At 31.9% G+C, this 24,615-nt stretch overlaps 4 protein-coding genes across 15 annotated transcripts in view; 3 read left to right on the forward strand and 1 right to left on the reverse strand.

The window, feature by feature from the left end:
• The window catches only part of LOC140669607 (MAP/microtubule affinity-regulating kinase 3-like), a 204,950-nt gene extending 199,044 nt beyond the window's left edge, over positions 1 to 5,906 (forward strand). The window contains exons 4-12 of the mRNA XM_072899606.1: positions 1,507 to 1,568; positions 2,180 to 2,309; positions 2,521 to 2,830; positions 4,250 to 4,353; positions 4,451 to 4,561; positions 5,000 to 5,189; positions 5,296 to 5,405; positions 5,493 to 5,667; positions 5,829 to 5,906. Coding sequence (XP_072755707.1) covers positions 1,507 to 1,568; positions 2,180 to 2,309; positions 2,521 to 2,830; positions 4,250 to 4,353; positions 4,451 to 4,561; positions 5,000 to 5,189; positions 5,296 to 5,405; positions 5,493 to 5,667; positions 5,829 to 5,906 — 1,270 coding nt within the window. The remainder of the gene's footprint in view (positions 1 to 1,506; positions 1,569 to 2,179; positions 2,310 to 2,520; positions 2,831 to 4,249; positions 4,354 to 4,450; positions 4,562 to 4,999; positions 5,190 to 5,295; positions 5,406 to 5,492; positions 5,668 to 5,828) is intronic.
• A 1,044-nt stretch (positions 5,907 to 6,950) lies between these two features.
• Positions 6,951 to 9,282, forward strand: Fic (FIC domain protein adenylyltransferase). The gene is made up of 5 exons (XM_072899234.1): positions 6,951 to 7,289; positions 7,427 to 8,099; positions 8,188 to 8,394; positions 8,510 to 8,879; positions 8,973 to 9,282. The coding sequence occupies exons 1-4, from the start codon at positions 7,097 to 7,099 to the stop codon at positions 8,874 to 8,876; spliced, it is 1,440 nt and encodes a 479-aa protein (XP_072755335.1). The 5' UTR covers positions 6,951 to 7,096; the 3' UTR covers positions 8,877 to 8,879; positions 8,973 to 9,282.
• An 852-nt stretch (positions 9,283 to 10,134) lies between these two features.
• On the forward strand, positions 10,135 to 16,590 carry Mad (mothers against decapentaplegic homolog 1). Of its 3 annotated transcripts, none has more exons than XM_072899251.1 (3): positions 10,135 to 10,441; positions 11,506 to 12,841; positions 12,926 to 16,590. In XM_072899251.1, the coding sequence occupies exons 2-3, from the start codon at positions 11,592 to 11,594 to the stop codon at positions 13,083 to 13,085; spliced, it is 1,410 nt and encodes a 469-aa protein (XP_072755352.1). In that variant the 5' UTR covers positions 10,135 to 10,441; positions 11,506 to 11,591; the 3' UTR covers positions 13,086 to 16,590. The 3 variants fall into 3 exon arrangements, with proteins under 3 accessions (XP_072755352.1, XP_072755353.1, XP_072755354.1); XM_072899252.1 differs by lacking the exon at positions 10,135 to 10,441 and adding an exon at positions 10,460 to 10,707; XM_072899253.1 differs by lacking the exon at positions 10,135 to 10,441 and adding an exon at positions 10,460 to 10,669.
• A 2,596-nt stretch (positions 16,591 to 19,186) lies between these two features.
• The window catches only part of Klp10a (kinesin-like protein 10A), a 32,257-nt gene continuing 26,828 nt past the window's right edge, over positions 19,187 to 24,615 (reverse strand). For 2 of the 10 annotated variants that reach the window (XM_072899208.1, XM_072899206.1), the window contains one exon: positions 19,187 to 20,860. In XM_072899208.1, the coding sequence (XP_072755309.1) occupies positions 20,703 to 20,860 (158 nt within the window). In that variant the 3' untranslated portion in view covers positions 19,187 to 20,702. The other 8 variants (XM_072899199.1, XM_072899202.1, XM_072899205.1 and 5 more) reach the window with 7 other exon arrangements.

Here is a 24,615-nt window from a genome sequence, read left to right on the forward strand (position 1 = left end):
GAGAATGAAGAAAAATACCGTGGACGTGTTCTAGATCCTGCCAACGAGTAACGATCCCGATGAGCGCGTCTCGCATCCCGTGACGGTATTAACCTCGCCGCGGGCACGTGTTCTGAGGAGCGAGTCCTCTTTTATTACTTATTAGCGACACCCAAAGCGCACGCTGGCTCCTCTCTCGCATCGCGGCGATGCGATTTTAATGATGCGTTTCAAGGTCCCAAGGTCTCTGCCACGGATAAGCTACAGGGTCGTTGCCGTCTGATCCCGGTGACAGCTTAGGTTTTATCTCGAAGCTTCGATATCGCGAATTCTTTCTTGTATTGATAAGCTTGAAGGATGCTCGATCGAAATGTTCTGATTTTTCCAATTATACTAAATCTTTCAATTACGCTGTTCATCTATAATTCTAATTTCTTTTATTAATATAGAAATATTTTCTTAACGATCTTATTAGAATCAAAAGTCTGAAAAAAGATACCTGTCAAAGAAGAAGATGAATTACTACATTTTATGAGCTTTATATTCGATTGATACAGAGAATTATTTCTGTCATTTAGTTTTGAAAAAAATATAATACAAATTTTGTAATAACACTGACGCGAACAGTTAAATTTGCATAAGAAGTGAATCCAAGATACACCGTGAAATTTCGACAGCTCTTCGACGCTGACATCTCGTCAAGGATATACGAGATCGAGAAACGAGAGAACCCGACACCATGGAGAGGTCAAGACATCGTCATGCCGATGAAACGACAATTTGCAAGGTCCGCGAGTTGCGCTCGTAGACGGTGATACGAGCAAAGAGACCTTCGCGCGATGGTCAGGGCCACGGGGTTCTTGCGCCGAGAGCGTTAATCTCGTGAACGCGCTACGTGATCGCGCAAACTGCACACGCATATATACGCTTGCATATACATACAGCGCGAATTTTTTTCCGCATACACTCGTGCAATTATCGCAGAATCTGTATGTTATCTTCTTGGAGGGACACTAAATCTAAAAAAATTATGATCCTAGAAAACGAAATATTTCGAAAAATTCTAATTGTAAGAGTTACAAAATATTTAATCTCAATATCAATTAGTACTTTCTTTAATCAAACTAAATTCTACTTTTTTAACTAAAGTTATATGTAAGATAATATGAAATATAATTAAAAAGCGAAACTTTCATATTTATTTCAATCAAAGTGCATCATTTAAAGACTTAAGTCAAAATTTAGTCATAAAAATATTTAAAATATTGAGCTTTAAAAAGTTATAAGAAAGAGTAAGTTCTCTTAGATTTTTCTTTAAGAATTATCAATATATCGTAACATTATCTAAAGAATTATATCATCTTCATTAAAGTATTTATCGTTAGAATTAAGAAATAAATTGTCGCTATCAATTAAAAATATTGTTTCTATAAAGTACACTGATAATAACATTTTATTTATATAAGGAATAATCAACTGTTTTAAATTTCTGCAGCCTATCAAAAGACGTTTGTAATTTTGTTGCAGAGATCTCAAAATGGAGAATATCGTGCTACAAGACGAGCGCAAGGAACATATCAAGATAGTGGGTAAGAGACAGACGTGTGTTGTATATCCAAACATATCGCGCCAGACAAAAAAACGTTATAGTCACAGCGATTGTAGCAATCGCCATCGATCGAACCGCGTAGATTAGCGTGTATACCGCGAAAATCTCGACTATAATGTTTCCGCTCGCGTGACCCTTGATTTTCGAGCGTGAAATCAGATCTGCTTGTGCCTGGCAAAAATCCGCATAAAAAATTGCACTTGCGATAAAATTGGCCGCAATTTATATAATTATGCAGAAATACGATGCCCGTTATTTTTAATGATCTTTGACTGCTATGGCGAATCAGATCCCTACGCAGATATTTCACAAAAGAATTGAATAGAATGCGAAATACTATGTAATTTTGTAGATATTTTTTCTACTTATAAAAAAAATAAAATAGCCCTTTTACTTTTCAATTTATTATTATTTATTTTTACTATGTACTATGTATTTATTTTTTTATGTACATTAATACGTAATTTATATACACGCATTTGGTTTGATATAGAGTATTATAATGTCACAATCTAATTTTAATAGCAGTCGAAGATTATAAAAAATTTTTTTGTAAAAAGCACTCACCGATGATGTTTTCTGTAATTGTAGATTTCGGTCTCAGCAACATTTACGCCAGCGATGATCCTCTGCGAACGCACTGCGGATCCCCGGAGTATGCTGCTCCCGAACTCTTTGTCGTGGGTAAACGATATGGGCCGGAAGTAGATTTATGGAGCCTGTAAATAGATATATTATACATGATAGAAATATTTGCAAGTTTTGTAAAAGTTTCTTTTAAATATTTTTCTTTAAACCATTCATAAAAGTCACACGTGTATAAAGCGTTAAAAATACACTTGGATCGTTTTGCATTTCAATTATTATAATACCAATTATTATAGCATACTAATGCTGCGACATTAAATATTATACAACAATATGACAAGCAGAGGAGTCGTTCTGTACGGAATGACAATTGGTCGACTTCCATTTCTGTGTCCCCGCGATGAATGGACATCGTCGGAGGAACGTCGACGGAGATTGATGATTCAGATCAACAGGGGCTTGACATCGATCCAAGAAAAAGCTATGTGCCAAACATCGATCGAGTGTAGGAACTTGATAAACCGCTTGCTCGTTCCATTAGCTCGCGAGAGAATCACCATTCGAGAGATTCTTGATCATCCGTGGATTCTCGCATCGTCGTCGAAGAGCAATCTTTGTTTTGAAGAAGACTTGAACATTTCCGATCATCTCGTGGTAATGTACAAGATTCATAATCCTTGATAGTAATAATAGAAAAAATTCAAAGAAGACAATATATAGAAAATACGTGGTACATTCTCTCTGTATGGAAATAATATTATTTTTAATGTTTCTAGTTTTATACAATTTACTCTATTATAATTATTTCTATTATCTTTATCTATTATCTATATTTATTATTATTTATTATCTATATCTATTTCTATTCTATTATATCTATTTTTATAATATATTTTAATTATTTCCTTTCGTTATACATATTATACTTTATCAGGGTGTCTAAAATTTCACGTTGTCTTACTTTATCCTTCGACAATTTTTTTAGCATTCTTGCCAGCTTTTAAGCACTTGAGAGTGTTGCAATAGTTCTACAAAAAATTTTATGCCCAAAAATTATTAGAATATTATATTAGATAATTATATAAATTAGATTGCTCAAGAGACTAGACGTAAATAACATTTATGTTATACCGACGTTTCGGTATTTAATTTGTTTAATAAATCATCTAATAATTTTTACGCATATCTAGAACTTTGTTTAAAAAGTATGATTGCAGACACAAAAAATAACACAAAATCTCATTTAAAGTCGATACAACATTCAAAATATGACTAGGGTCTTATCTCACAATCAGTACCTGTATTGGTGTCTCCTAATCTAATTTATTTAATAAATATATTGGAATAATTTTTACACATAGAACTTTTTGTAAAATCAGAATTTTCAAGCGCTTAAGATCTGATAAGAAATGCTAAAAAAATTGTCAACGAACAAAGCAAGATACAGTAAACTGCTTGACATCCCACAATCAGTTTGTTTGCAGCTATTTTTTTTATTTAATAATCGCAATTATTTGTTTAATTTTATCAAGAATTTAAAAAAAATACTTTATTAAAAATAAAGCCAAAACTCTCAACAATTAATAAGTTTCCACAAAGTAAAACGCCAGTTTCACATAGGCATGCAGCTGACTGTTTACAAGATGAAAAGCAAAATTATCAAAAAAAGAATTTTCAGAAAAATTTTCTGAATCCTAATAAAATTCCATAAAACTTCCCTAATTTTTCCAGATACAAAAGAAATCCCTGAATGTTCCCGGTTTTCCTAGGAAGTAAACACCTTGTTTATAGATATTTCATAATGACTTTTTTTAAAATTGCAAACTTTTCTAAATGTTTTAATCTAATTTTTTTTAAATGTTTTTATTACCTATAATATTACATTTTTAGATTCTAACTTATTTCTATATTAAGTGTCCCTCTTGTGTATTATTATTAGCAACATTATGTACTAAATTTTCTATTTTATCACCACATACTTTGTAATTTTTTTGATCAACCTTAAAATTTGCACCAATTAGTGACGCTATACGAAATGCCTGTGTAAGATGATTACATTGTTGATTATTGTAGATAGTAAGCGAGATTGCAACGGTAATGCGAACAAATGTGACCACTGTCGAAGCTGAATTAATAAGACGAAAGTACGGGGAAATCGGCGGCATGTATAATATCAAGTAAAAATAATACCAAACGATGTGAAATTTATTTTACAAGAAAGTACTGTTATGTTATAATAATTCATATTCTAATTTATATTTTTTATCTTAATAGAGCGCACAAATTGCACCAAGCAACCGCTGCTGCTTACCAATTAACACCGCGACTCCTTCGAAATTCCACATGTCGAATTGAAAATGTATCATCATCAACCATGACTATCAGGTGATATTACATAAAGCATAATTTAATTAAATCTTTCAAATTGCAATAAAAAAAATATTCTTTGTAAAATATTTCATAATAATATAATCAGAATATTTTTGAAAAAATAAAATCAAGTATTTGTCTTATTTATGAGTTCTTTACAAGGAATAACCTTATTTATTTCATTATTCATAATATAAACATATTTATTCATTATAGTGTTATAATTATAATGAAAAAAATAAGACATTCTACATATATTGCTTAAAAATGTAAAAAAAAATTTTTATATAAAAAAATATTATTTTTCATATAAACTTCTTCTATAAACTGAATTATTTCTCGTATATTAAAAATAATATACTATTGTAAACTATATATATATATATATATATATATATATATATATATATATATATATAATTATCCAGATATTTCTTTACTATATTTATATAGAACACCGAAGGAAAATTATCGAAACGTTACTTCCAAAAATTCTGACAATACTGATCGCATAATCGTTATGCGACGCGGCCACGTGCAAGAACGGTCGGTCAAGCAATCCTCATTACACGGTTCCACGACATGGAACTGGCGATGCCGCTCCGGAAACGGAAACCGCTCTTCCGAGGAACGGAGAAATTCTGTAAAATTCGACTTCCCTTTATTTTATCTTTTTTATTCCGATTTTTACGATTATAATAAGCACGCAGTATATCCCTTAATCAATTGTTAATTTTTCGTTTCTTTAGAGAATTCGCTATGAAACATCTACCGTGAACCCGTCTTTATCACCTCAGCAATTTCATATACCGCAAATTCTGAAAAGTCAAGACGATAAAATTTCAGATCGACGATATAGGTATTTTATAAAAGAATGCTAAAGCATAATTATATTTTTACATATATATAATAGAGACAATTAATTGTTTATATCAATTATGAATAGAAACGAAACGTATCAATCGAGAAAGTCTATATCCTATACCAATTCCAAAAAAATAGAAAAGAGCGAAGATATCTCTAGAAATAATAAAGTAAACTATGAAATAACTCCTAGTTCTTCGATTTTGCAAACTTATTCGCGTGTTAGCACCGAAAGCATGCCTACTTCGCGAAACAAAGTAATAATTTACATTTTTCAACAAAAAAATATGTAAAAAAAAAGCTTAAAAATAGGTAAAATTATAACTAATACAATACATTATTAGAAAAATAACATTGATAAAGCAGTTACGTTTAACTCAATCAATGTTCAATTTTTAATTTATGCAATATTTTTCAGGAGAGCTTTCATAAAAAAATACTTATTCCACCATGGCGATATCGAGTTACAAGTGCAAGAGCTAGAAGGAATATGTAAAAGTTGAAATATTTTTTAGATGATTGGATATAATAAGAATTTTTTTTATTCTCTTTAACAAATATTACTATCGTATAAATATACACACGTCTACTAAAACTGAAGATTAATTTCATTAAATGGCTCGAATGCATCCATTACTACTTTAGAAATATCTCGATTATTTCAAATTAGAGCAAAATTATTTTTATCAAAAAGCTATTTTATATTATTTTTAATGTTTCATTTTTCATGTATAACATACATAGAATAATCTGTACGATTAAAATAAATATCATTGGCACATATAGAATCTCAAATACATTCACAATATGTGACTAGTGTTTACATAATAATCGATATAAGTACCTGCGATTAATTAAAAATGTTCCAACGCCGACCGTTGCATTTTCCGATGTAAAATCGGCCATTTCTAATAGCTGCCGGTTTTTCTCATCCATTCGTTCACAAATGCAATATAAAAGGCACCCACGTTCATCGTTCGCCTTACGTTCCAACTGTAAGAAAATAGATAATACAAATTTCAGTGCATTAGGTTATACAGTCGTAAAATTAATGTTTGGATTCAGCAAGTATATATTTACGCTTCAAACGAAAAAGATGTTGAATACGATCAAAGACCAAACTGATATATCTTCAAATTGGAATGGCAAGAGGGGGAGAAGGAACGACTGCAAGAATAAGTGAAATAAGATTAATTACTCAATTAATTACTCAATTCTGCAGTAGAATAAAAAGATTCTAATTAAATATTAATGAAAAATATACTATAAACTCACGTTACATATGTTGTATATATTGAAGTGTCGAAAGTTCCAATATTATAACAGCGTGGAAATGAGACGCGAAAAGACGTGAGGAGGAAACGCGACAAGACGAATACGCGGGAAAAGACGGAAGATGGAATGGAACAGCGGAACGGCGGACTGTCTGAACGGAGGAATGAATCCGAGCGCGCGCGATTCAAACAGCAATATTGTCAATTCGCTGAGCGCGCAAGTCCCGACCAATCAGGTCGTACCACATGTATATATTCGAGTTGTCGTTCGTAGCGAGGAATGAACGCAAGGCGTTGCGTCATATGAACGTGTACAAGCGACATACGATATACGATTCTCAAGCATGTCACGGTTTGTTATCAGGTTCAAATCTGTCAAAAGTCGTTGCGAAGAAGGATTCTGTCGACATTCATGTGTATTTACGAGTACATATATTTTCACCATTCAAAGACCGCTAACGTGAACGTCAAACGCAAGAATGCGACGGACGGTATGATACAGAACCGTTTCGTCGTCACCCTCGTTTTTATATCTGGACTCGCGATTGCTGTCATCGCTGTATTACTGGCACAATATCTACAAGGTTTATCCACCAATTATGAAGGTGAGCAAAAATTGATAAATATATCTGTTTTTATTACCACGTCGTTTATCATGACATGTGAGATAAAAATATCATTTATTATGTGATGTTGCAAATTGCGATAAGAATATAAGTTGACAACTTGTTCTTTTTTTTAGAGCATGAATTCCGTCACGTGTTTGTACCGCTTCCACCGAAAAATATTTTGGATGTCTACGATGACAACACACTCACCTTTGCATTGGGTAATACCGAACTCGATAAAGTGCAAGTTTCGAACACTGCGGCGTTAACAGCAGAGGCTCTGACATCTTTGCATTTAGCACTAGAAATGAAATTATCTGGAAAACAAGCAAAAGCTATAAAATTGTTCCAACATGCCATGGCATTAGCGCCTCAGCATCCAGATATTTTGAATTATTATGGAGAGTTTTTAGAGCATACTCAGAAAAATATAATCAAAGCTAATGAGTTTTATGTACGTGCTTTAGCTTATAAGCCAAATCATGAAGGTGCTTTGATAAACAGTCAAAGGACAGCTCATGTAGTCGAGGAACACGACAGAATAATGCTCAGACGCATTGACGAGAAAAGGAATCAACTATTAATGATACCTGATAACAATCTCGCATTAATACGTGTTAAAAAGGAGGCTTACTTTCAACATATTTATCACACAGTTGGGATTGAAGGAAATACTATGAATCTGGAACAGACAAGAGCCATAGTCGAGACACGTATTGCAGTTGATGGAAAAAGTATTGATGAACACAATGAAATTCTTGGATTAGATGCTGCCATGAAATATATCAATGCGACCTTGGTCAATAGGTAAGTTTCTAATAATTTTATGACAAAATCTAAAAATAGTTTCCTTATTACTATTCTAATAATTATTATTCATATATAAATGTTTCAGGGTAGGGTCCATTACTATAAAAGAGATATTAGAGATACATAGGCGTGTGTTAGGACATGTGAATCCTGTCGAAGGTGGTGAATTTCGAAGGACTCAAGTGTACGTTGGTGGCCATATACCTCCAGGTCCAGATGATATACATTATTTGATGGAGGAGTTTGTATTATGGTTAAATAATGAACAAGCCATCAGAATGCATCCAGTAAGGTAAATAGATATAATTTTATATTTATTATATATATATTATATATATCTTTTCTCTTGCATTTATTTTTATCTAAGATTTTGTTCAGAATTTTAATTCAGAAAATTTATTTCATAGATATGCGGCTCTCGCACATTATAAATTGGTACATATACATCCGTTTGTCGATGGAAATGGTAGAACATCTCGCTTGCTCATGAACATGATTCTTATGCAAGCCGGATATCCACCTGTTATCATTCTTAAAGAACATCGTCATAAATATTATGAAAATTTGCAATTAGCAAATACCGGAGATGTGAGACCATTTATTAGGTTTATAGCAGAATGCACAGAGAAGACGTTGGATTATTTCTTATATGCAACTATGAAATTTTCTCAACAAGTTCCTGCCTTGAGTCAAGAAATTTTATTTGCGGAAAAGCATAATACAATTATTTTGGATGACGAGAGCAGCAAAATGGAAACTCTGGAAAATGATTGAGAAGTAAGATCTATAAGTCAAAATTTAAAATATTTTTGAGACCAAAGAGTGTTAATGTTATTTATATTTGATATAATTATTTATTAATAATTTTAGTTTTTAAACTCTAGTAGCTCAAAGGTTAATAGCGTTACTAGAGTCAAACAATTTACATGACTATTTAAGATCAAGATATTGCATAATCATTAGACTCAAATCTATGGACAAGATTACTACAGAGCATATCGCTCTTGTTAATATGTGATGTATGAAAATGTGTGATTATACTGTTTGAGAGCTGCCAATTTATTTTACTGCATATCCATGTAAATACGAATCTTCCATTGTGCTGTACAAAATATGAATTAGTTTATAATATTATATTTGTAATACTTAAAGTATAATAAATGTAATAGAACAAGTCTAAATTTTTTATACATTATGTTTTCATCAATCCTCTCATAATATCGAGTTGAAGCTAAAATTAATTAATATATGCTGCACTAATTATGACTAATTACAACAAAATAATACAAAGCCTATTTCTTTAAATTAAAATATATAATTATCACCCAAATTTTTATAACACTTTCATATACACTATTCTCAGATAAACCAATAAAAAATTCGGTATAAGATATATTGTTTAAAAGATTCTATACTGAACATTAGATTAGTAAATAAAGACTTACGCTTGAACTTTTATTATTATTAAATTCGTTGCGTGCGTTCAATAAGTTGAATTTAAAAATCGATAATTTTTTAGTACAATGCAAGCAATTCTTAATTCTTCAAACTGATAAAAGCAACTTTCTTCGTCTTCTTTTTTAGCTACAAAATCCAACGGATAAATATTATATTTATTCTTACATTCTCCGAATCGCGCGCGTTATCAATGTGATTTATTCCACATCCCGTTCAACCAATGAAGTAGCCGCATAGCATCATTTTATTGGTTGAATGAGATCTTAAGGCAACCTTAAATATAAGATCGGACTATGAAAACCGGCCTACATGTCGTGCAGCAACGCCATTGCATCCACTAAAATTGCGTTCCGGAAAACACTAAAAGCTTCGTTTCATCTTTGTTACTCATTAAAAATTGAACAGAGCACGCCAATAATGCTAAAAAAATTAATCTACTACTAAATCATTAAAAATAAATTTAAAAAATCTACTTTTTGAACGCTTCTATAGAGGACTGGGCGATTTTAAAAAGTGATTCTAGCGCTTTTCAGCATTGAGTAGTTGGTAACACTGGCCGAGAACAACACTGCGGCGCAGTGACTGCGCTCGAGAGACACGAGGGACCGCGAGCAGCGAGCACAGACGGCGCAGCGTGCGAAATTGATTCGCGGGCGCTTTATTATCGTCATCGCTTTCGCGGAATTGCCATCGGACACCCCGCGCCGCCCAGTAGTCGAACAGCGCAATCGATAACCCCACGGGCGCTTTTTGCGCTGGGCGAGAGATCGTAATGGCGAGAGCGTGGCGTCGAGGGCGATAGAGAGGCGGCGAGAGTGGGAGAGAGAGAGAGAGAGAGAGATTCGTGGTAAAAACAATGCCGAATTGCCGAGGAGCAACGCGTAAGTGAACGAATATCCGAACGAAAGCGCGTATCGCTCTCGCGCTCGGTACTTTCGCGTACCAGACGCAGCGCAGTGTAATCTGTGTGTATGCATGTGTGTGTGTATACGTGTGCGCGCGCTCCACTTCCGGTGCGTCAGTTTTTTTTTACCGAGGTACCGCCTGCCGCTTGGCGATCTCTTCAACGAGACTGTTCATTCTGTAGCGTAATTAACCTCACGCACGATGTAATACTCATTGGATCACACTTGCTGTGTATATTTATGTGTGTGTATATGTGTGTGTTTACGTTAAAAATTTATTTCATTTGCTTTACGTATATTTACAAAGAAACGAGTAGCTTGACGAATAATGTTGATGAATAGATATAACAAAATACGAAGCTCTCAGAAAATAATATAACTTTGCTTCTTATTTGTTTTTTCTTGAAATGATATATTTCCTTTATATATAATTTATGTCTTGTAATTATAAATTTTTTATACTATATTTGTTATAATTGATTCTTGTATTCTCTAAATATTGCGCGCGCGCGCGTCAGTTTTCCGTTTTTAAATTCACCATGTGGGTATCTCTCCAATTTTAAAAAAAAGTTCTAATATTTATGGGATTTTGTTTTCTTTGTCAGTGAATTGACGTAGCAGTGGGAGGAGACATGCCAAAATATCACATATTCTTATAAAAATAGCATCGCAAAAATTCGGATTGGCGACAGACGATGCGCCCGAATTCACGCTTTGTCGAATATTATTGTTATATACAATACCTGGAGGAAAACTTTTTGTCATTCAAAAAATTTTAATTTAGTAAAAAATTAAGAAAAATAGAATATTAATAATAGAAAATCATGAAGCAATTTTTTTTTTAATTTCAAATCTATTGTAACGTTCCAAATACTTTGCAATTTGAGAAATAAGTTTTGTTAGAATTTTGAGTAATTAATTATATATATCGGAAAAAAGTATTTAATATTTAAGAGTCGAAAAATAATAAATATTGATATGAAAGAAAATAATTTTGTAAAGTCAAATAGAAAAAAATTGAAATATTTGTATGATTTCAGATTGCTGACGAAGAAAGATTATTTCTTATAGATGTGGACAAAAATATGTGTAGATATTACTTTTAATTAATACTTACTTTTTGAATATGGATGATGAAGAAGGAACTTCAAGTTCTGGACCTATGTCTTCGTTGAATAGTTTATTCTCATTCACCAGTCCTGCTGTAAAAAAATTGCTTGGATGGAAACAAGGGGACGAAGAAGAAAAATGGGCGGAGAAAGCAGTTGATTCGTTAGTAAAGAAGCTGAAGAAGCGCAAAGGAGCGATTGAAGAATTGGAACGAGCATTGAGCTGTCCTGGTACACCAAGCAAATGTGTAACGATTCCTCGAAGCTTAGATGGTAGACTACAGGTTTCCCATCGCAAAGGCTTACCGCATGTGATATACTGCAGAGTCTGGCGATGGCCAGATCTTCAATCACATCATGAACTAAAACCATTGGATCTATGTCAATATCCATTTTCTGCCAAGCAGAAGGAAGTTTGTATTAATCCTTATCACTATAAAAGAGTGGAGAGCCCGGTGTTACCGCCGGTATTGGTTCCTAGACACTCAGAATATGCTCCTGGCCACTCACTATTGCCTTTTCAACAATTGGCTGATCCAAGCATGCCGCATAATGTATCCTACTCATCTAGTGGCTTTAACGCTAGCTCTACTGGCGGCGTCAATCCGACATCGCCCATGTCCTCTGTCGGTTCCGTGCCAAGTCCAGGGAGTACAACTTTACCGAATCCTCAGAGCCCGTACGGTACTAATGGATTACCGGAGACGCCACCGCCGGCCTACCTTCCGCCAGAGGATGGCTCGCAGACTGGACAAACCTCATCATCAGATTCAGTTGCAATGGACACCAGTGCGCCCATCGAATCAGCTACAGCTGTGTGTTATCAAGAGCCACCTTGTTGGGCGTCGATTGCCTACTATGAATTAAATTGCCGAGTAGGCGAGGTGTTTCACTGTCAGACGCAGTTAGTACATATTGATGGCTTCACAAATCCCAGCAACAACTCTGATCGTTTCTGCCTTGGACAACTATCCAACGTAAATCGAAACTCCACAATAGAAAATACAAGGCGACATATAGGCAAAGGAGTGCAGTTGTACTACGTTGGCGGCGAAGTTTATGCCGAATGTATGTCTGATTCGGCAATATTTGTACAATCTAGAAACTGCAATCACCATCACGGATTTCACCCTAGTACTGTTTGTAAAATTCCACCACAATGTTCGTTGAAGATATTCAACAATCAGGAATTCGCTCAGCTTCTCTCGCAAAGTGTAAATCATGGTTTTGAAGCTGTCTATGAGTTAACCAAGATGTGCACAATTAGGTAATTTATGATAATTTAATGCAATAAGATAATTTGTAATAATATGCATAATTCTGGAAAGTAAAAACTTTTCTTTGTTCACAGAATGTCATTTGTAAAAGGATGGGGTGCCGAATACCATAGGCAGGATGTTACATCAACCCCTTGCTGGATTGAAATACATTTGCATGGACCTTTGCAGTGGTTGGATAAAGTGTTAATACAAATGGGTCCACCCCATAATGCCATAAGTTCAGTGTCATAAATAATATGCACATCCTACAACAAAATCTTCATTATGAGAAAAGGACAATTAGTCTCGATGCACTTTTAAGAGTTTAAGGACCATAATTATTATAAATGAAAGTTGTGGAGACCATGCACAGAGACATGTTTAACAATGGTTACAGCTGTAAGTTTATGTTATACCAATATTAAATTCATGAAAATAAGATAAACAAAAATATGTAACGTTTAAAAGAAACTTAAAAAGTTACGAGAAATGTTATATAAAATAGTAAGAATATTTAGGTGATCTCTGGAAGTTATCGTGATCACGTAATGTATACACAATACATTTAGATGCTATAAAACTCTTTGGCTGTTATAAAGGAAAGAATTATACATATAGAAGTATAATGGTATATGTAAAAAAAAAGAAATATTTTTCAAATCTATCCATCAGTCGTAATACTTTATTTTATATGGAAACTTATTGTGAAGATATTTGTCAGTGTTTTATGCCACAAATCTTTTTCTAGACGATTTGAAAATTCATTGTGACGATAAAAGAAATATAACGCGAGATTACAGCTGCTTGATAAAGAAAGTAAAGGATCCGAATTATGGAAATGAAAAAAAAAAATATTCTCTGTTCTCTCAAAGGATAATCTAATAAGTTTATGTCTGTTATGTGTGTTTTAAAAGTACTTTTACGTCTCTATGTAGATCTACTCAAATTTCTCTAAAATAATTGATAATAGTAGCGCGGTCTTTTACTGAAAAAGCGATGCGATCTGTATTTCAATATAAAACGTTGGACGTTGATCTCACGTTGACTATTGGAAGTTAACTGCGTCCAATGATATATTGAAACGTCGATTCATACATTAATTCGTAGAAAAAGATTTATGATTCATGATCTTGCTCCATCTTTGTATAGATTGCATTGTACTCTTCTCGATTATCATGTACCATATGATTCAACGCTTTCCATATTACAATTCCTGAAAACACATTTAGGTAAGTTTTATGTGTCATGAATATATGAAATTTTATGTATACTCTGTACAAATTCTATATGGGAAAATTGTATACACTCGTATATGTGTTTGTACAAGTGTATGTTTAATGACGAAGTCATCTGTTAGTAAGATTATACATTGCTGAATGAGAAGTTATTTTTACGAATTGGAGTTGCTCTTGATATTACTTTGTTTGTTACTTTTATATGCTGCAAAAGGTGCCAAAAAGAACGGTATATATTCGCATAATACATTTAATTTATGCACTGTGATATTTTGTCAAAGAAATACAATTCTTTCTAATCACGTTCCCAAAGTAATCACAAATCAAGTATCTCAAAAATACGATTCTAATCGATGCCTTTGAATATGTTAGCAGTCAGATATTAACAGTGCCTATATAGACAATACTATCTTTTTTCACTGCCGTTTGCTGTCACTTGTTTGTGCCGATATGTGCCTAGCTGTGATTCTTTGCTATTCGATTTGGCAAATTTACAATTCGGTGATAAACAAAAGAAAATACGAAAGAGAATAAAGTACTTGCTTAATTACTATTCCGTGATAAACAAAAGAAAGTACTAAGAAATAAGATATTTGCCTGATTAATGATTAAGTGATAAGGAAAGTACGAAAGAGTAAAATGTTATAACTTACAATTGCATTATATTAAATATGTATGACGTGTGTGTGAGACGAGGAAAGAATAAATTTCAAGTTGAACAGAATACTGTTTGGTACAAACATTAATGTCAACGAAATGCTACTTTATTCCGTATTGCATAATATGGTACAATTATACAAGCGATGGAGACAATAATCGACGACTATAGAAAAAAAAGAGATAAAATGTAAAATACGTTTTCAGCCTGTTCAAATTATGACAATTTATTGTCTGATATAATGATAATTAATTGGATCGACTTTTACACGAAGAAATCGATCAAGAAATAAATATCCTGTATCGGAAAATAAAATAGTATAGGAAAGATATCGTGTGTATGTTAAATCGCTATGTGAATTTATTTCCGAATTAATTACTTCTTGCAAAATGTGATCCAATTGTATCTGAAATTTTCATCGACATATACAGACGAATTAAAGATTTCTTATATAGCGACAATTGTGCATCATAATTTGCGTCGATAAACTATTGAATGGCTAACCGATTAGAATGATAGAGTTACGAGATCTTTCACGAGCACATTCAACTCTAACACGAGTTTGAAATGAGCATGATGTGCATTATTGTAAGATGTATGTGAATAGTTTTTTAAAATGCAAGATTAGATTTACAGCTTGTAATCGCTCTCTCACCAGTCTTCGTTTTCTCGTTGAAATCGCAAAGCCCGTTTGCAAAACAACCTCGCCTTAACTTTTTCAATCAATCTTCGAAACGAACATAATTTCTTCGAAGTTTGCGAAAATTCGACTTTAAACTTAACGCTCACGAAAATTGATAAAGTATTGTATTTTTTTTTTTTTTTTTTTTTTTTTGTGTGCCACTCAAGTTTGTGCCTTGGCTGCCTTTTATATTACATAGTTGTGTAAAATATGATACATTAGATGCAATTTTTGAAATGTGTTGTAAAATAGCAAGAGATCTGGAATGCGTATGTTATATCCGAAAATGCACATTTTCCCATCCGAAAAGAAAAGAAAATTGTATAAAAAATTTCCTCGATTCTATGTCCAGTCTTATAAAATAAATGTATAGCTCTGTATATTTGCACCGTAGCGTCATATTATAGCACACGTAATTTTATCACTTTAGCATCAAACATAGTTGCCTGATATCGAGTTTTATTTACCTAATGATTGCACTCGATATAATTGTATGATGTGAATCAAGTTTTGAGGTAAAGATTATTTTGAAAATTATCGTGCCTTAGAAACATTAAAATATAAAAATAACCGAGCGCCTTTTTTTGCAATACATAGATTGCAAGTAACAAATAAGCAGTCAGTACTGGCTTGTCATTTTAAATATGAATGCATTTATATTACACTCGCTAATGTTATGAAGCTATATTTTTTAATTAATCTAATAACAGATGTAGTTTGTAAATCAATTTCATGTCACAGAAATCGGTTCTGATATGGAAGCGCTCGGTTCGTTTTATAGAAATCGTCGCCGTCTATTAATGTAAAGGCCGTGAAGAATAAATAGATGAGCGATTGAAATGCAAAGGAGCGATTTGAAAACGGGCTGGCGATATTCTAACACGTCAGTAACTATATATGATATGTATTATATATGTACACATGCGTACATATATGCATGTACATATATATATATATATCATTAGCTGTTTGTGGTGAAAACACGTCTTTGGAGTGAGAAAGAGAGAGAATCCATTCCATATTATATAAAAAGTTAAAGAAACTAAATGCGGATTTTTCCCTTGCGCGATTTCTCTGTATACACATGTGGCTACATCGTTCATAACTCTCAGTGATGTAGACATATGAATTTCCTCTATCTGTACAGACCATTTCTCTATGAGAGAATGAGTTTCATAGTTATTGCAAGACTATACAGTGTTAATGCACATTAGCTGCCAAATAATAAAGCGGCGTGTAATATATTTTATTTCGTTTTTAGCACTCTTTTTCTTCGTGGTGAAAAACAAAAAAATTTTTATGTTCAGAACACGGTATTTTAATCGTATATATATATAATGTAGAAAGAAATGATAGAAAAAAAATATTTGTGTTAAACGTAAGATGTCACGCGGTAAGAAATCGACAAACTAGTGTAAATGATTAGCCCAGATCACATATTGTATACAGTCTGCTCTATTACCAAGGAAAATATTTATATATATATACGTGTATATATATATATATATATACACGTTCCAGCATTAATTACACAAATATTTTGTGTACCAGAAAAGATTTTCATCATTATTGCTTGAGAGGTATCGCTTGAGCGAAATTTTTAGATGCCTAGCAGAAAATGTATCCACGAGATGTCGAGAACTTTTTAGAGTAAATTCTTTGTGATCAACTGTGTGTATGTATTATATATATATATACCGTTCGATATATAAAGTTATTCGCTCGGTCTCGTTTACATGCCTTCACCTGTCTATACATGCATTTCTGATAATTATTGTCTTGTGCAGCTCTATCAAGTACGAAATAAAATGCCTACCTGTGTATCTTTATGTGCGATTAATTATTGTGATTGTATTCATTTCATTACACATGCATTTGACGATCCGTTCTCCATCCTGGATTCCTTCGTCGATCACGACATTAAAATACGTACTGCGATAATAAAATCTGACAAAATTATATATATATCTAGTAATTATATCTTTTTAACGATATAAATGAAAAAATTAAATATGAATACATAATATATTCATATAAAAAAAATATAAGAATATCTGCTGTATAACAATTATATAAAACTAATTTCTCTGTTTGTATATATTATTGCTTTTTCAATCTTATTAGAGTACGCTGATCAGGATGAGGAGCGTAGCGTATTATAATATCCATTTTTCAATTTGATTTATTTCATTCATAAAGCAACAACGTGAAATCTTTCATATGTATTCAAAATCTTTCTGTGCACATCGAATTAGAATAGTTCAAAAGTCGATTAAGTACGACATATAGTGATAGAAAGGCGGAGGAAAGACAGAGCAAAGGGATACGTATCGTGTTGTTTGATTTACTCATCTCCTTCCGCATAAATTATTAGATTATAAAAAAATAAGAAGTATATTAACATCTTTTAGATATTAAGCTTCATCTCTCTAGCACTACTCTTGTTAAAAAATACTATATCCGCGCGCTCGCACGTGTGATGATAAAATGCAATTTTTTCATGATATGAAAAAAGCTAACAAAATTTATATAAATCTGGATAATGTGGAACTACTGATATATGCCTGAGTTACAGCAGTCGTGAACTGCATCGAGTGTTTAACGTTTATTAAGATGATATATTTTTAGCAATCATCGAAAAACAACATCGGATACGGAAAAGGAAAAGTGTGAACTTTTTCAACGAATAAAGCGTAATATTAATAAATAGAATCACAGCTTCGGGTTATATAATACTCTCAATGAATATTAAATTAAAGAATGTCGTCGGCGGAAAATATAACTATCTCATTAATTTAACAGTAATTTGAAACAATGTTCTTATAACACTCTTCGCGCTATATATAATATTTTATTTTTATATATAAATCGTATCTTTTTGTCAACACAAATACTCCAATACTCCTATCTCCGTGTTATTGTTATTTTATTAATCTATCTTTAAGTTTCGAGAGAGATCTCGGCTAACATTTGTCCAATTATAATCAGAATGATTCTATACGTTCACAAAATTGAACGTACACATGACCGCGTTTTATCGCAAGTTTATGAGGATTTTATGTGTACATAGAAGAATGAGCATTTAAAATGAAATTTTCGAGAAAGAAGTTACAATGTGTATGTAATTACAAAGTGCGTTATATTACTTTTTTAAATTTCCTATTGTCTAATGTGATTGCGAGATATATTTCTTTACAATTATCTTGATGATACAATATCTTTAACAATTCGCAATTACCTTAGCCATTCAACCTGTTCAATTACAATGGCATGGTAAATATATATATTGAATTATAACACATACCAAAAAATATAATCATTAGTAAAATATTTTTCAAAAAAAATTTACTGCTTTCTTTTCTTCGTAAATGCTAAACACTTATTTGATAAATATTAATTTCGTTTTTTTATAATTCATTAAAAAACCTATTTTTGTGTGTGACCAAAATGTATTTTCTTCTTCTTTATATAATCATTTATGAAATTTTTTTATAAAATATAATATTACTATATTGTACCACCATTAATTGTAATGCATTTTAGAGAATGAAAGATTAGAATACGAAATAGCAGAAAGGGACAATTTGACTTCATCTCTTACAAAGCAAAATTTTATAATTTCTGTTAAAACAAAGCGATATAATATACCTCAATAAAGCTGCAATCATGATAAAAATTGATGGTATTCCGTTGGACTTATCCATAGTAAAGCTTGTTTACACACGCATGTTAGAATCACTGTGTGATTCAGTAGAATGAGGAAGAAAACACAAGAGTATACGTTGACAAATCAAATAAAAATTTTAATCTCATACTTTTAATAACATAAGAAAAAAAGAGGACCGTTTGATGTGCCGTCGACGATTAATACTAAAAAACTTAAATCCGAACTTTAGATGAGCGCCGTAGTGCAGTTTCTTATGAGCTAAGCGTTACATCTCTTTCGAAATCAGTCGTTATTTGGCTTATAAATGTCGTTGATAACTACGCGCGTGTATGTATGTGTTTCTGTATATCCGTATGTGGATGAGTGTACAAAGTATCGCTATAATATATATATTTTCATTCCTTTTTGACAAATCGGCATACTAAGGCTTTTCTTGCTCGTCCAATATATTAAACTAGGTCCCTCGTAATAATGCACCTAGTACTCTAGTCTAAAACTGCATATTGATCTTGATTTTATGATTGTCTTGATTTTATAGCTTACGCATTATTATTCGCGGTACTTTGCATTTCGAAGACGGATAAATCGTGTACCTTGGTACGTATCGACGGCTTAAAATTTCTACGGTAGGCTTAGTGCGGCCTAAAAATGTGTAAAACACGTAAGAATTTATTTTAAAAACATGTGACATATATGGTGACTGTTTACTAAATTATTTAGTTTACTAAAGTATTTAGTAAACAAAGTTAAAATAAATTCTTACGCGTTTTACGCGTAGCTATGAAATTAAGATCAACACACAGTTTTAGACCAGAGTACTAGGTGTATTATTACGAGGGACCTAGTGTAATAAATGTATTTTTTATTTAAAAAATTGTGTGGAGTATTTTTGCAAACGATTCCACGCGGTCACTCAAAATTTTCTACAGTTCCAAACTAAAAGAAACATGAAATTCTAATTAAAAATTCTCCGCCAATTCTCGCAGAGATGCGACGAACAAATCCAGTACGTAAAAACAAAAACTTGATTTTTTTGTGAATTCTTAAGAAATTATTTTTATTATTTTATTACGCATTCTTCAATTTAATTTTTAATTTATGTACCCTTTCTTAGGAAATTCTGTCTACTATCGTTTCGCTCAAAGAATCATTCAAGAAGAATCGTTATATATAATACAGGATCGCCAGGGTAAATTTTATATGAGTCGAGCTCTTTGTTTTCTTGTCGTACTTTTCGTAATAATTTCAAAGACAAGAGGAAGTTTTGTTACATATTTTGCGTTCATATGTCGCACTAATGTCATGTATACTTGCTTTTCGCGCGCTTATAATTAATTACAAGCGCGCGAAAAGCAAGTATACATGACACTAGTGCGACACATGAACGCAAAATATGTAACAAAACTCCGTCTTGCCTTCGAAATAGAGAGAATTCCGTAAGAAAGGGTACATAAATTAAAGAATGAAATTGAAGTATGCATAATAAAATAATAAAAATAATTCCTTAAGAATTCGCAAAAATAATATCGATCTAATACACACATAAGAAGCGGACTTCTCTCATCGATGAAAGAGAAGGAGATAATTACTTTTTGTCTTTTTTTTCGCAATCGTTAGAATATCATTCTTAATTGTACCGCGTTGCAACATTGCGCGTTCGGGTCATCTTCTGACTGATTTGTTCTTCCTGTAAGAGCTGTCCGCGAAATTGGCTGACTTGATCGAGCGCGGCATTGAGGATGTCACGTTGCTGTATTAGCAACTGTTCCCATTTTTGGACATATGCTGCAACAGATAACACGCATACCCGTCAGAGCACCCAAGAGCATGATTAGACACATCGGCTTAGCATAATTAAAGATTATGTATTATCGGAAATATATAAAGATGATGTATTACAAGTGAAGGATAGAGAGTTATTCTCCTTGCTTTATTTTAACATCATATTTAACTTTACAGTATTTCTTTCAAACGTAATTAAGACAGTTTATCACATCGAATTTCATTAGCACTTTAGCTTGTTTAATCAAAAATGTAAAATAGTAAGTTTTATTAATCATATATAATATTTTAGTCTATCTCGAGTTAATATGTCGATAAAAGTCTCAACGAAGGCAAACATTTTATATAAGATAATAAAATTCATAAAAATAAAGGAATTACAATATTAATTAAATGATAATCGTTAGTGATTTGAAATATATGATAGTACCTAAAAAAAGCAACTTAAATCTAAATTACTTTGAACCGCAATCTCAAGTTATAAAAGCCTATTTTTTTATGTCAAAGCATAACTAAATTAAATAGAAAGGTTTATGGAATGTATTTATGTCTTATTTTTTAATTGCGCACGAGCCAGTCTTAAAATAATTGGATTTAGTTATGAGCATTACTTATTACATAAACACACACAAATATAATTAAATATAGATAATACATAAAAATTGAAGCTTAAGCTGAGCAGAAGCAAAACTTATTAAATGATTACAGCATTTTCAACATGATTATATGTAACTATTTAACGTGACACTATCATTAGCTCGCGAGCCATCAAATCCACAAAAATAACATTTATTAACAAAAATTCAATTTGCATACATAGAAGACAATGTGTTCACGCTTTCAAAGATATAATTTTATGTTATGTTACATATGTACAAAATTATTTAATATTTTAATTTTAATATAACTTAAGTGTTTCTTATGTAAAAATATAACATTTAATAAAATATCATGCAATAATATGTAACAGGAATAAAAGAAAAGAAAAATTTTGAGCTTACCCTCCCAGGATATCTGTTTGTGTGTATTAAAGAAATTATGATATTATAAAGATATAATATCAGTATTATGAAATATTGTTACGGGAATTATTATTACTGTTCTCCTTGTATATATTTATATTATATAATATAATTTACATTAATATATTTTGTACACGGTTTGAACCAGATATTGAAAGATCAGCCCCACATAATTCCACGTTTTAAAAACTGTATCTATAACAATAGGTACAGCTAAAAAAAGATCAAATTATTCAATTCTCTTAGTAATTGAACGATTTTGATATTTCATCAAATCTCATAATATACAATATAGCCTGACAGAAATAAAAACTTTTAAAGCAGATGAGAAGAAAATCTATTTCTGACGTTACATTGGCAAAATTAACTTTATATCGATATAAAATTTTAAATGTCAAAAATGGTTAAGAAATATTATTTTTGGGATATGTATACATTTGACTGAAATATGCGTGTGATATCGATGAGAAAATAATGTGACGCGACATCATTAGTATACATATATATATATATATATATATATATATATATATGGTGCACATTAAAATAAGCTGTTTCTCCAAAACTATTTTATAAAATTGTTAATCGAATTTTTCGTACCGTCGGAAAATAGTTTTCTCTCTATAAGACGTCTACGCAACGAGAAACTCCTCAGGTAGGGTGACTCAAACTTTGTTCTTTTCCGGCTCAAATCTGCAAGGTTTTCTGGTATTACATCAAATTTCTCTTATAGATAAACAATGCAATGTGATTTCTAAAATATGTAAGTGTAAAGGCACAAAGGAAATTTTATTTACTATACTATAATTATAAATGTAATTGGAACTATATGTATATGTGGCCAGTCGCTTTTTTCTTATGTAAAGGCTAATAATATCGATAAAATAATGTGGTATAGTTTAAAAATACCTATGATACTTTTATGCAGATAATATTATAGTAGCGCGCGCGATTATTTATTTAAAATAAAATGCTTTAAAATAAAAATGATACATGATAAATCAGTGCTATGTTTTGCGGGATAAATGTGATTACAAAATTAAAATATTTAATATAATATCAACAGAATTAGTATTCAAGATATTTCAAACGTGCATACAGTCAAACTCAAACAACACAAGTGTTCAAACTCGAAGGAATGTCTTTTCGTTAGAATTAAGATGTAATAGCAAGTTTTCCACACCGATAATACATTTATAAAAAAGAAAGTAAAATATAATTTTTAATGTATAATAATGTTGTTCTATCATAAAATAAATTATAACATAAAAATAATAATAATACAGTTTAAAATTAAAATCATCATTTAACGCGCGTTCAAACTTAAAGACTCATAGTTATTTAAGCCGTTGTCTAACAATGAGATTTTAAGAAATTGATGTAAAAAATATACTAATCAGAGTTGAATGTGAGAAGAACATAATTAGTTAATTTCTTACGACTTCATTATAAACGACGGCTTATGTAAAGATAATTACATATTAATCTGTTTCTCTGTCTTCTCTCTTTTCTACATAGATAATGAAAAAAACAATGTATACCACTGGAAGCAACAAAAATAAAATAGCATTTTTCAAAAAAGACATTAGAGAATACATTTTGTTGCAACATGATTGAGCAACAAATTTCTTCTTGGTGCCATTAATCGTTTTTCTGAAATTTAATTGGATATTTATCGAAGAATCGAGCGACTCCTTGGTATTGCAAGAATTACTGCATTCTTCTTTGTTAATATTACTGATATTATGGGCAAGTTGAGAATATAAAATGGTCGCATTGTCTCGTTCGTTTGTACACAAATCAACATTATACATTTTCTTATTCTTATTATTTACATCCGTCATTCGTCTTAAATTTATATTATCAGAAAACGCTATCGGCAGCGCGCCGTTATTTTGCTCGATATCATTTTTAAAACAATCAAATTCCGTAAATTCGTTCGTGCAAATGTCCACATAAGGCTGATAATTGATACTATCGTCCATCCATTCGTCTTTCCATGAATCATCCTTAATTTGTGAATTGAATTCATTCGGGTAGAAAATATCTGGCTTGCTCGTGGATTTCTTTTTCTCAAAATCCTCGTTGTAGTAATTGTAATTCGTCAAATGATCGTTCAATTTATTTGTTTCATTATCACAAGGAGGACAAAACGTGTCATTGTATCCATCTTTAGAAAACAGACTCCTTTTGCGAAATGTACCGGACCAGTGATATTTCTGAGTTTTGCCAACGGTAGAGAATTTAATCCCTTGGCCTTGATTAGATCTTTGAATTGAACGCTCTATTAAGTTTTTATTGATTACATTCTTTCTAGCAATTCGACCAGTCGTCACGCTTTTCTTCGTGATAGTGGGTTTGACAGGCGTGCGAAGAAAAACATTCAAGTCCTCCTCGTTTGAACTGAAATCCATCTCATTCTTCCAGGCAGACTTCGGAGGACTCTTCGCGGCTATATCTTTTACTGCGTTTAAAAGATCTGTCTGCGCGTCAATGTCCGATACGTTGTCCGTGTCGTCGTTTATCGTTATCGTGTTACAGCTGCCTCTCCGATGGTTGTTTAACGTGACGATCAAATTTGCCTTAGTCTTATTGCACGAATCTGTCATAAAATGCGATGCTCTGTGATAGCGGCAAGTACAGCGTTTCGTACGTTTGTTTGAATCTCTACTACTAGATTACTAGTTAGCGGGATAATTTTAAAGAGTACGAAAACGACATAATCACAAAAATGTC

This window comes from Anoplolepis gracilipes, chromosome 9, assembly GCF_047496725.1.
Source record: "Anoplolepis gracilipes chromosome 9, ASM4749672v1, whole genome shotgun sequence".
NCBI classification, from domain to species: domain Eukaryota; kingdom Metazoa; phylum Arthropoda; class Insecta; order Hymenoptera; family Formicidae; genus Anoplolepis; species Anoplolepis gracilipes.

Excerpts from the sequence above, each read along its gene's own strand:
- Fic (XM_072899234.1), top strand. The coding sequence starts at position 7,097 with ATGTGTATTTACGAGTACATATATTTTCACCATTCAAAGACCGCTAAC. Across the intron at positions 7,290-7,426 it reads TTTATCCACCAATTATGAAG|AGCATGAATTCCGTCACGTG; the intron begins GTGAGCAAAAAT and ends TCTTTTTTTTAG. Across the intron at positions 8,395-8,509 it reads ATCAGAATGCATCCAGTAAG|ATATGCGGCTCTCGCACATT; the intron begins GTAAATAGATAT and ends TTTATTTCATAG.
- Mad (XM_072899251.1), top strand. The coding sequence starts at position 11,592 with ATGGATGATGAAGAAGGAACTTCAAGTTCTGGACCTATGTCTTCGTTG. Across the intron at positions 12,842-12,925 it reads ACCAAGATGTGCACAATTAG|AATGTCATTTGTAAAAGGAT; the intron begins GTAATTTATGAT and ends CTTTGTTCACAG.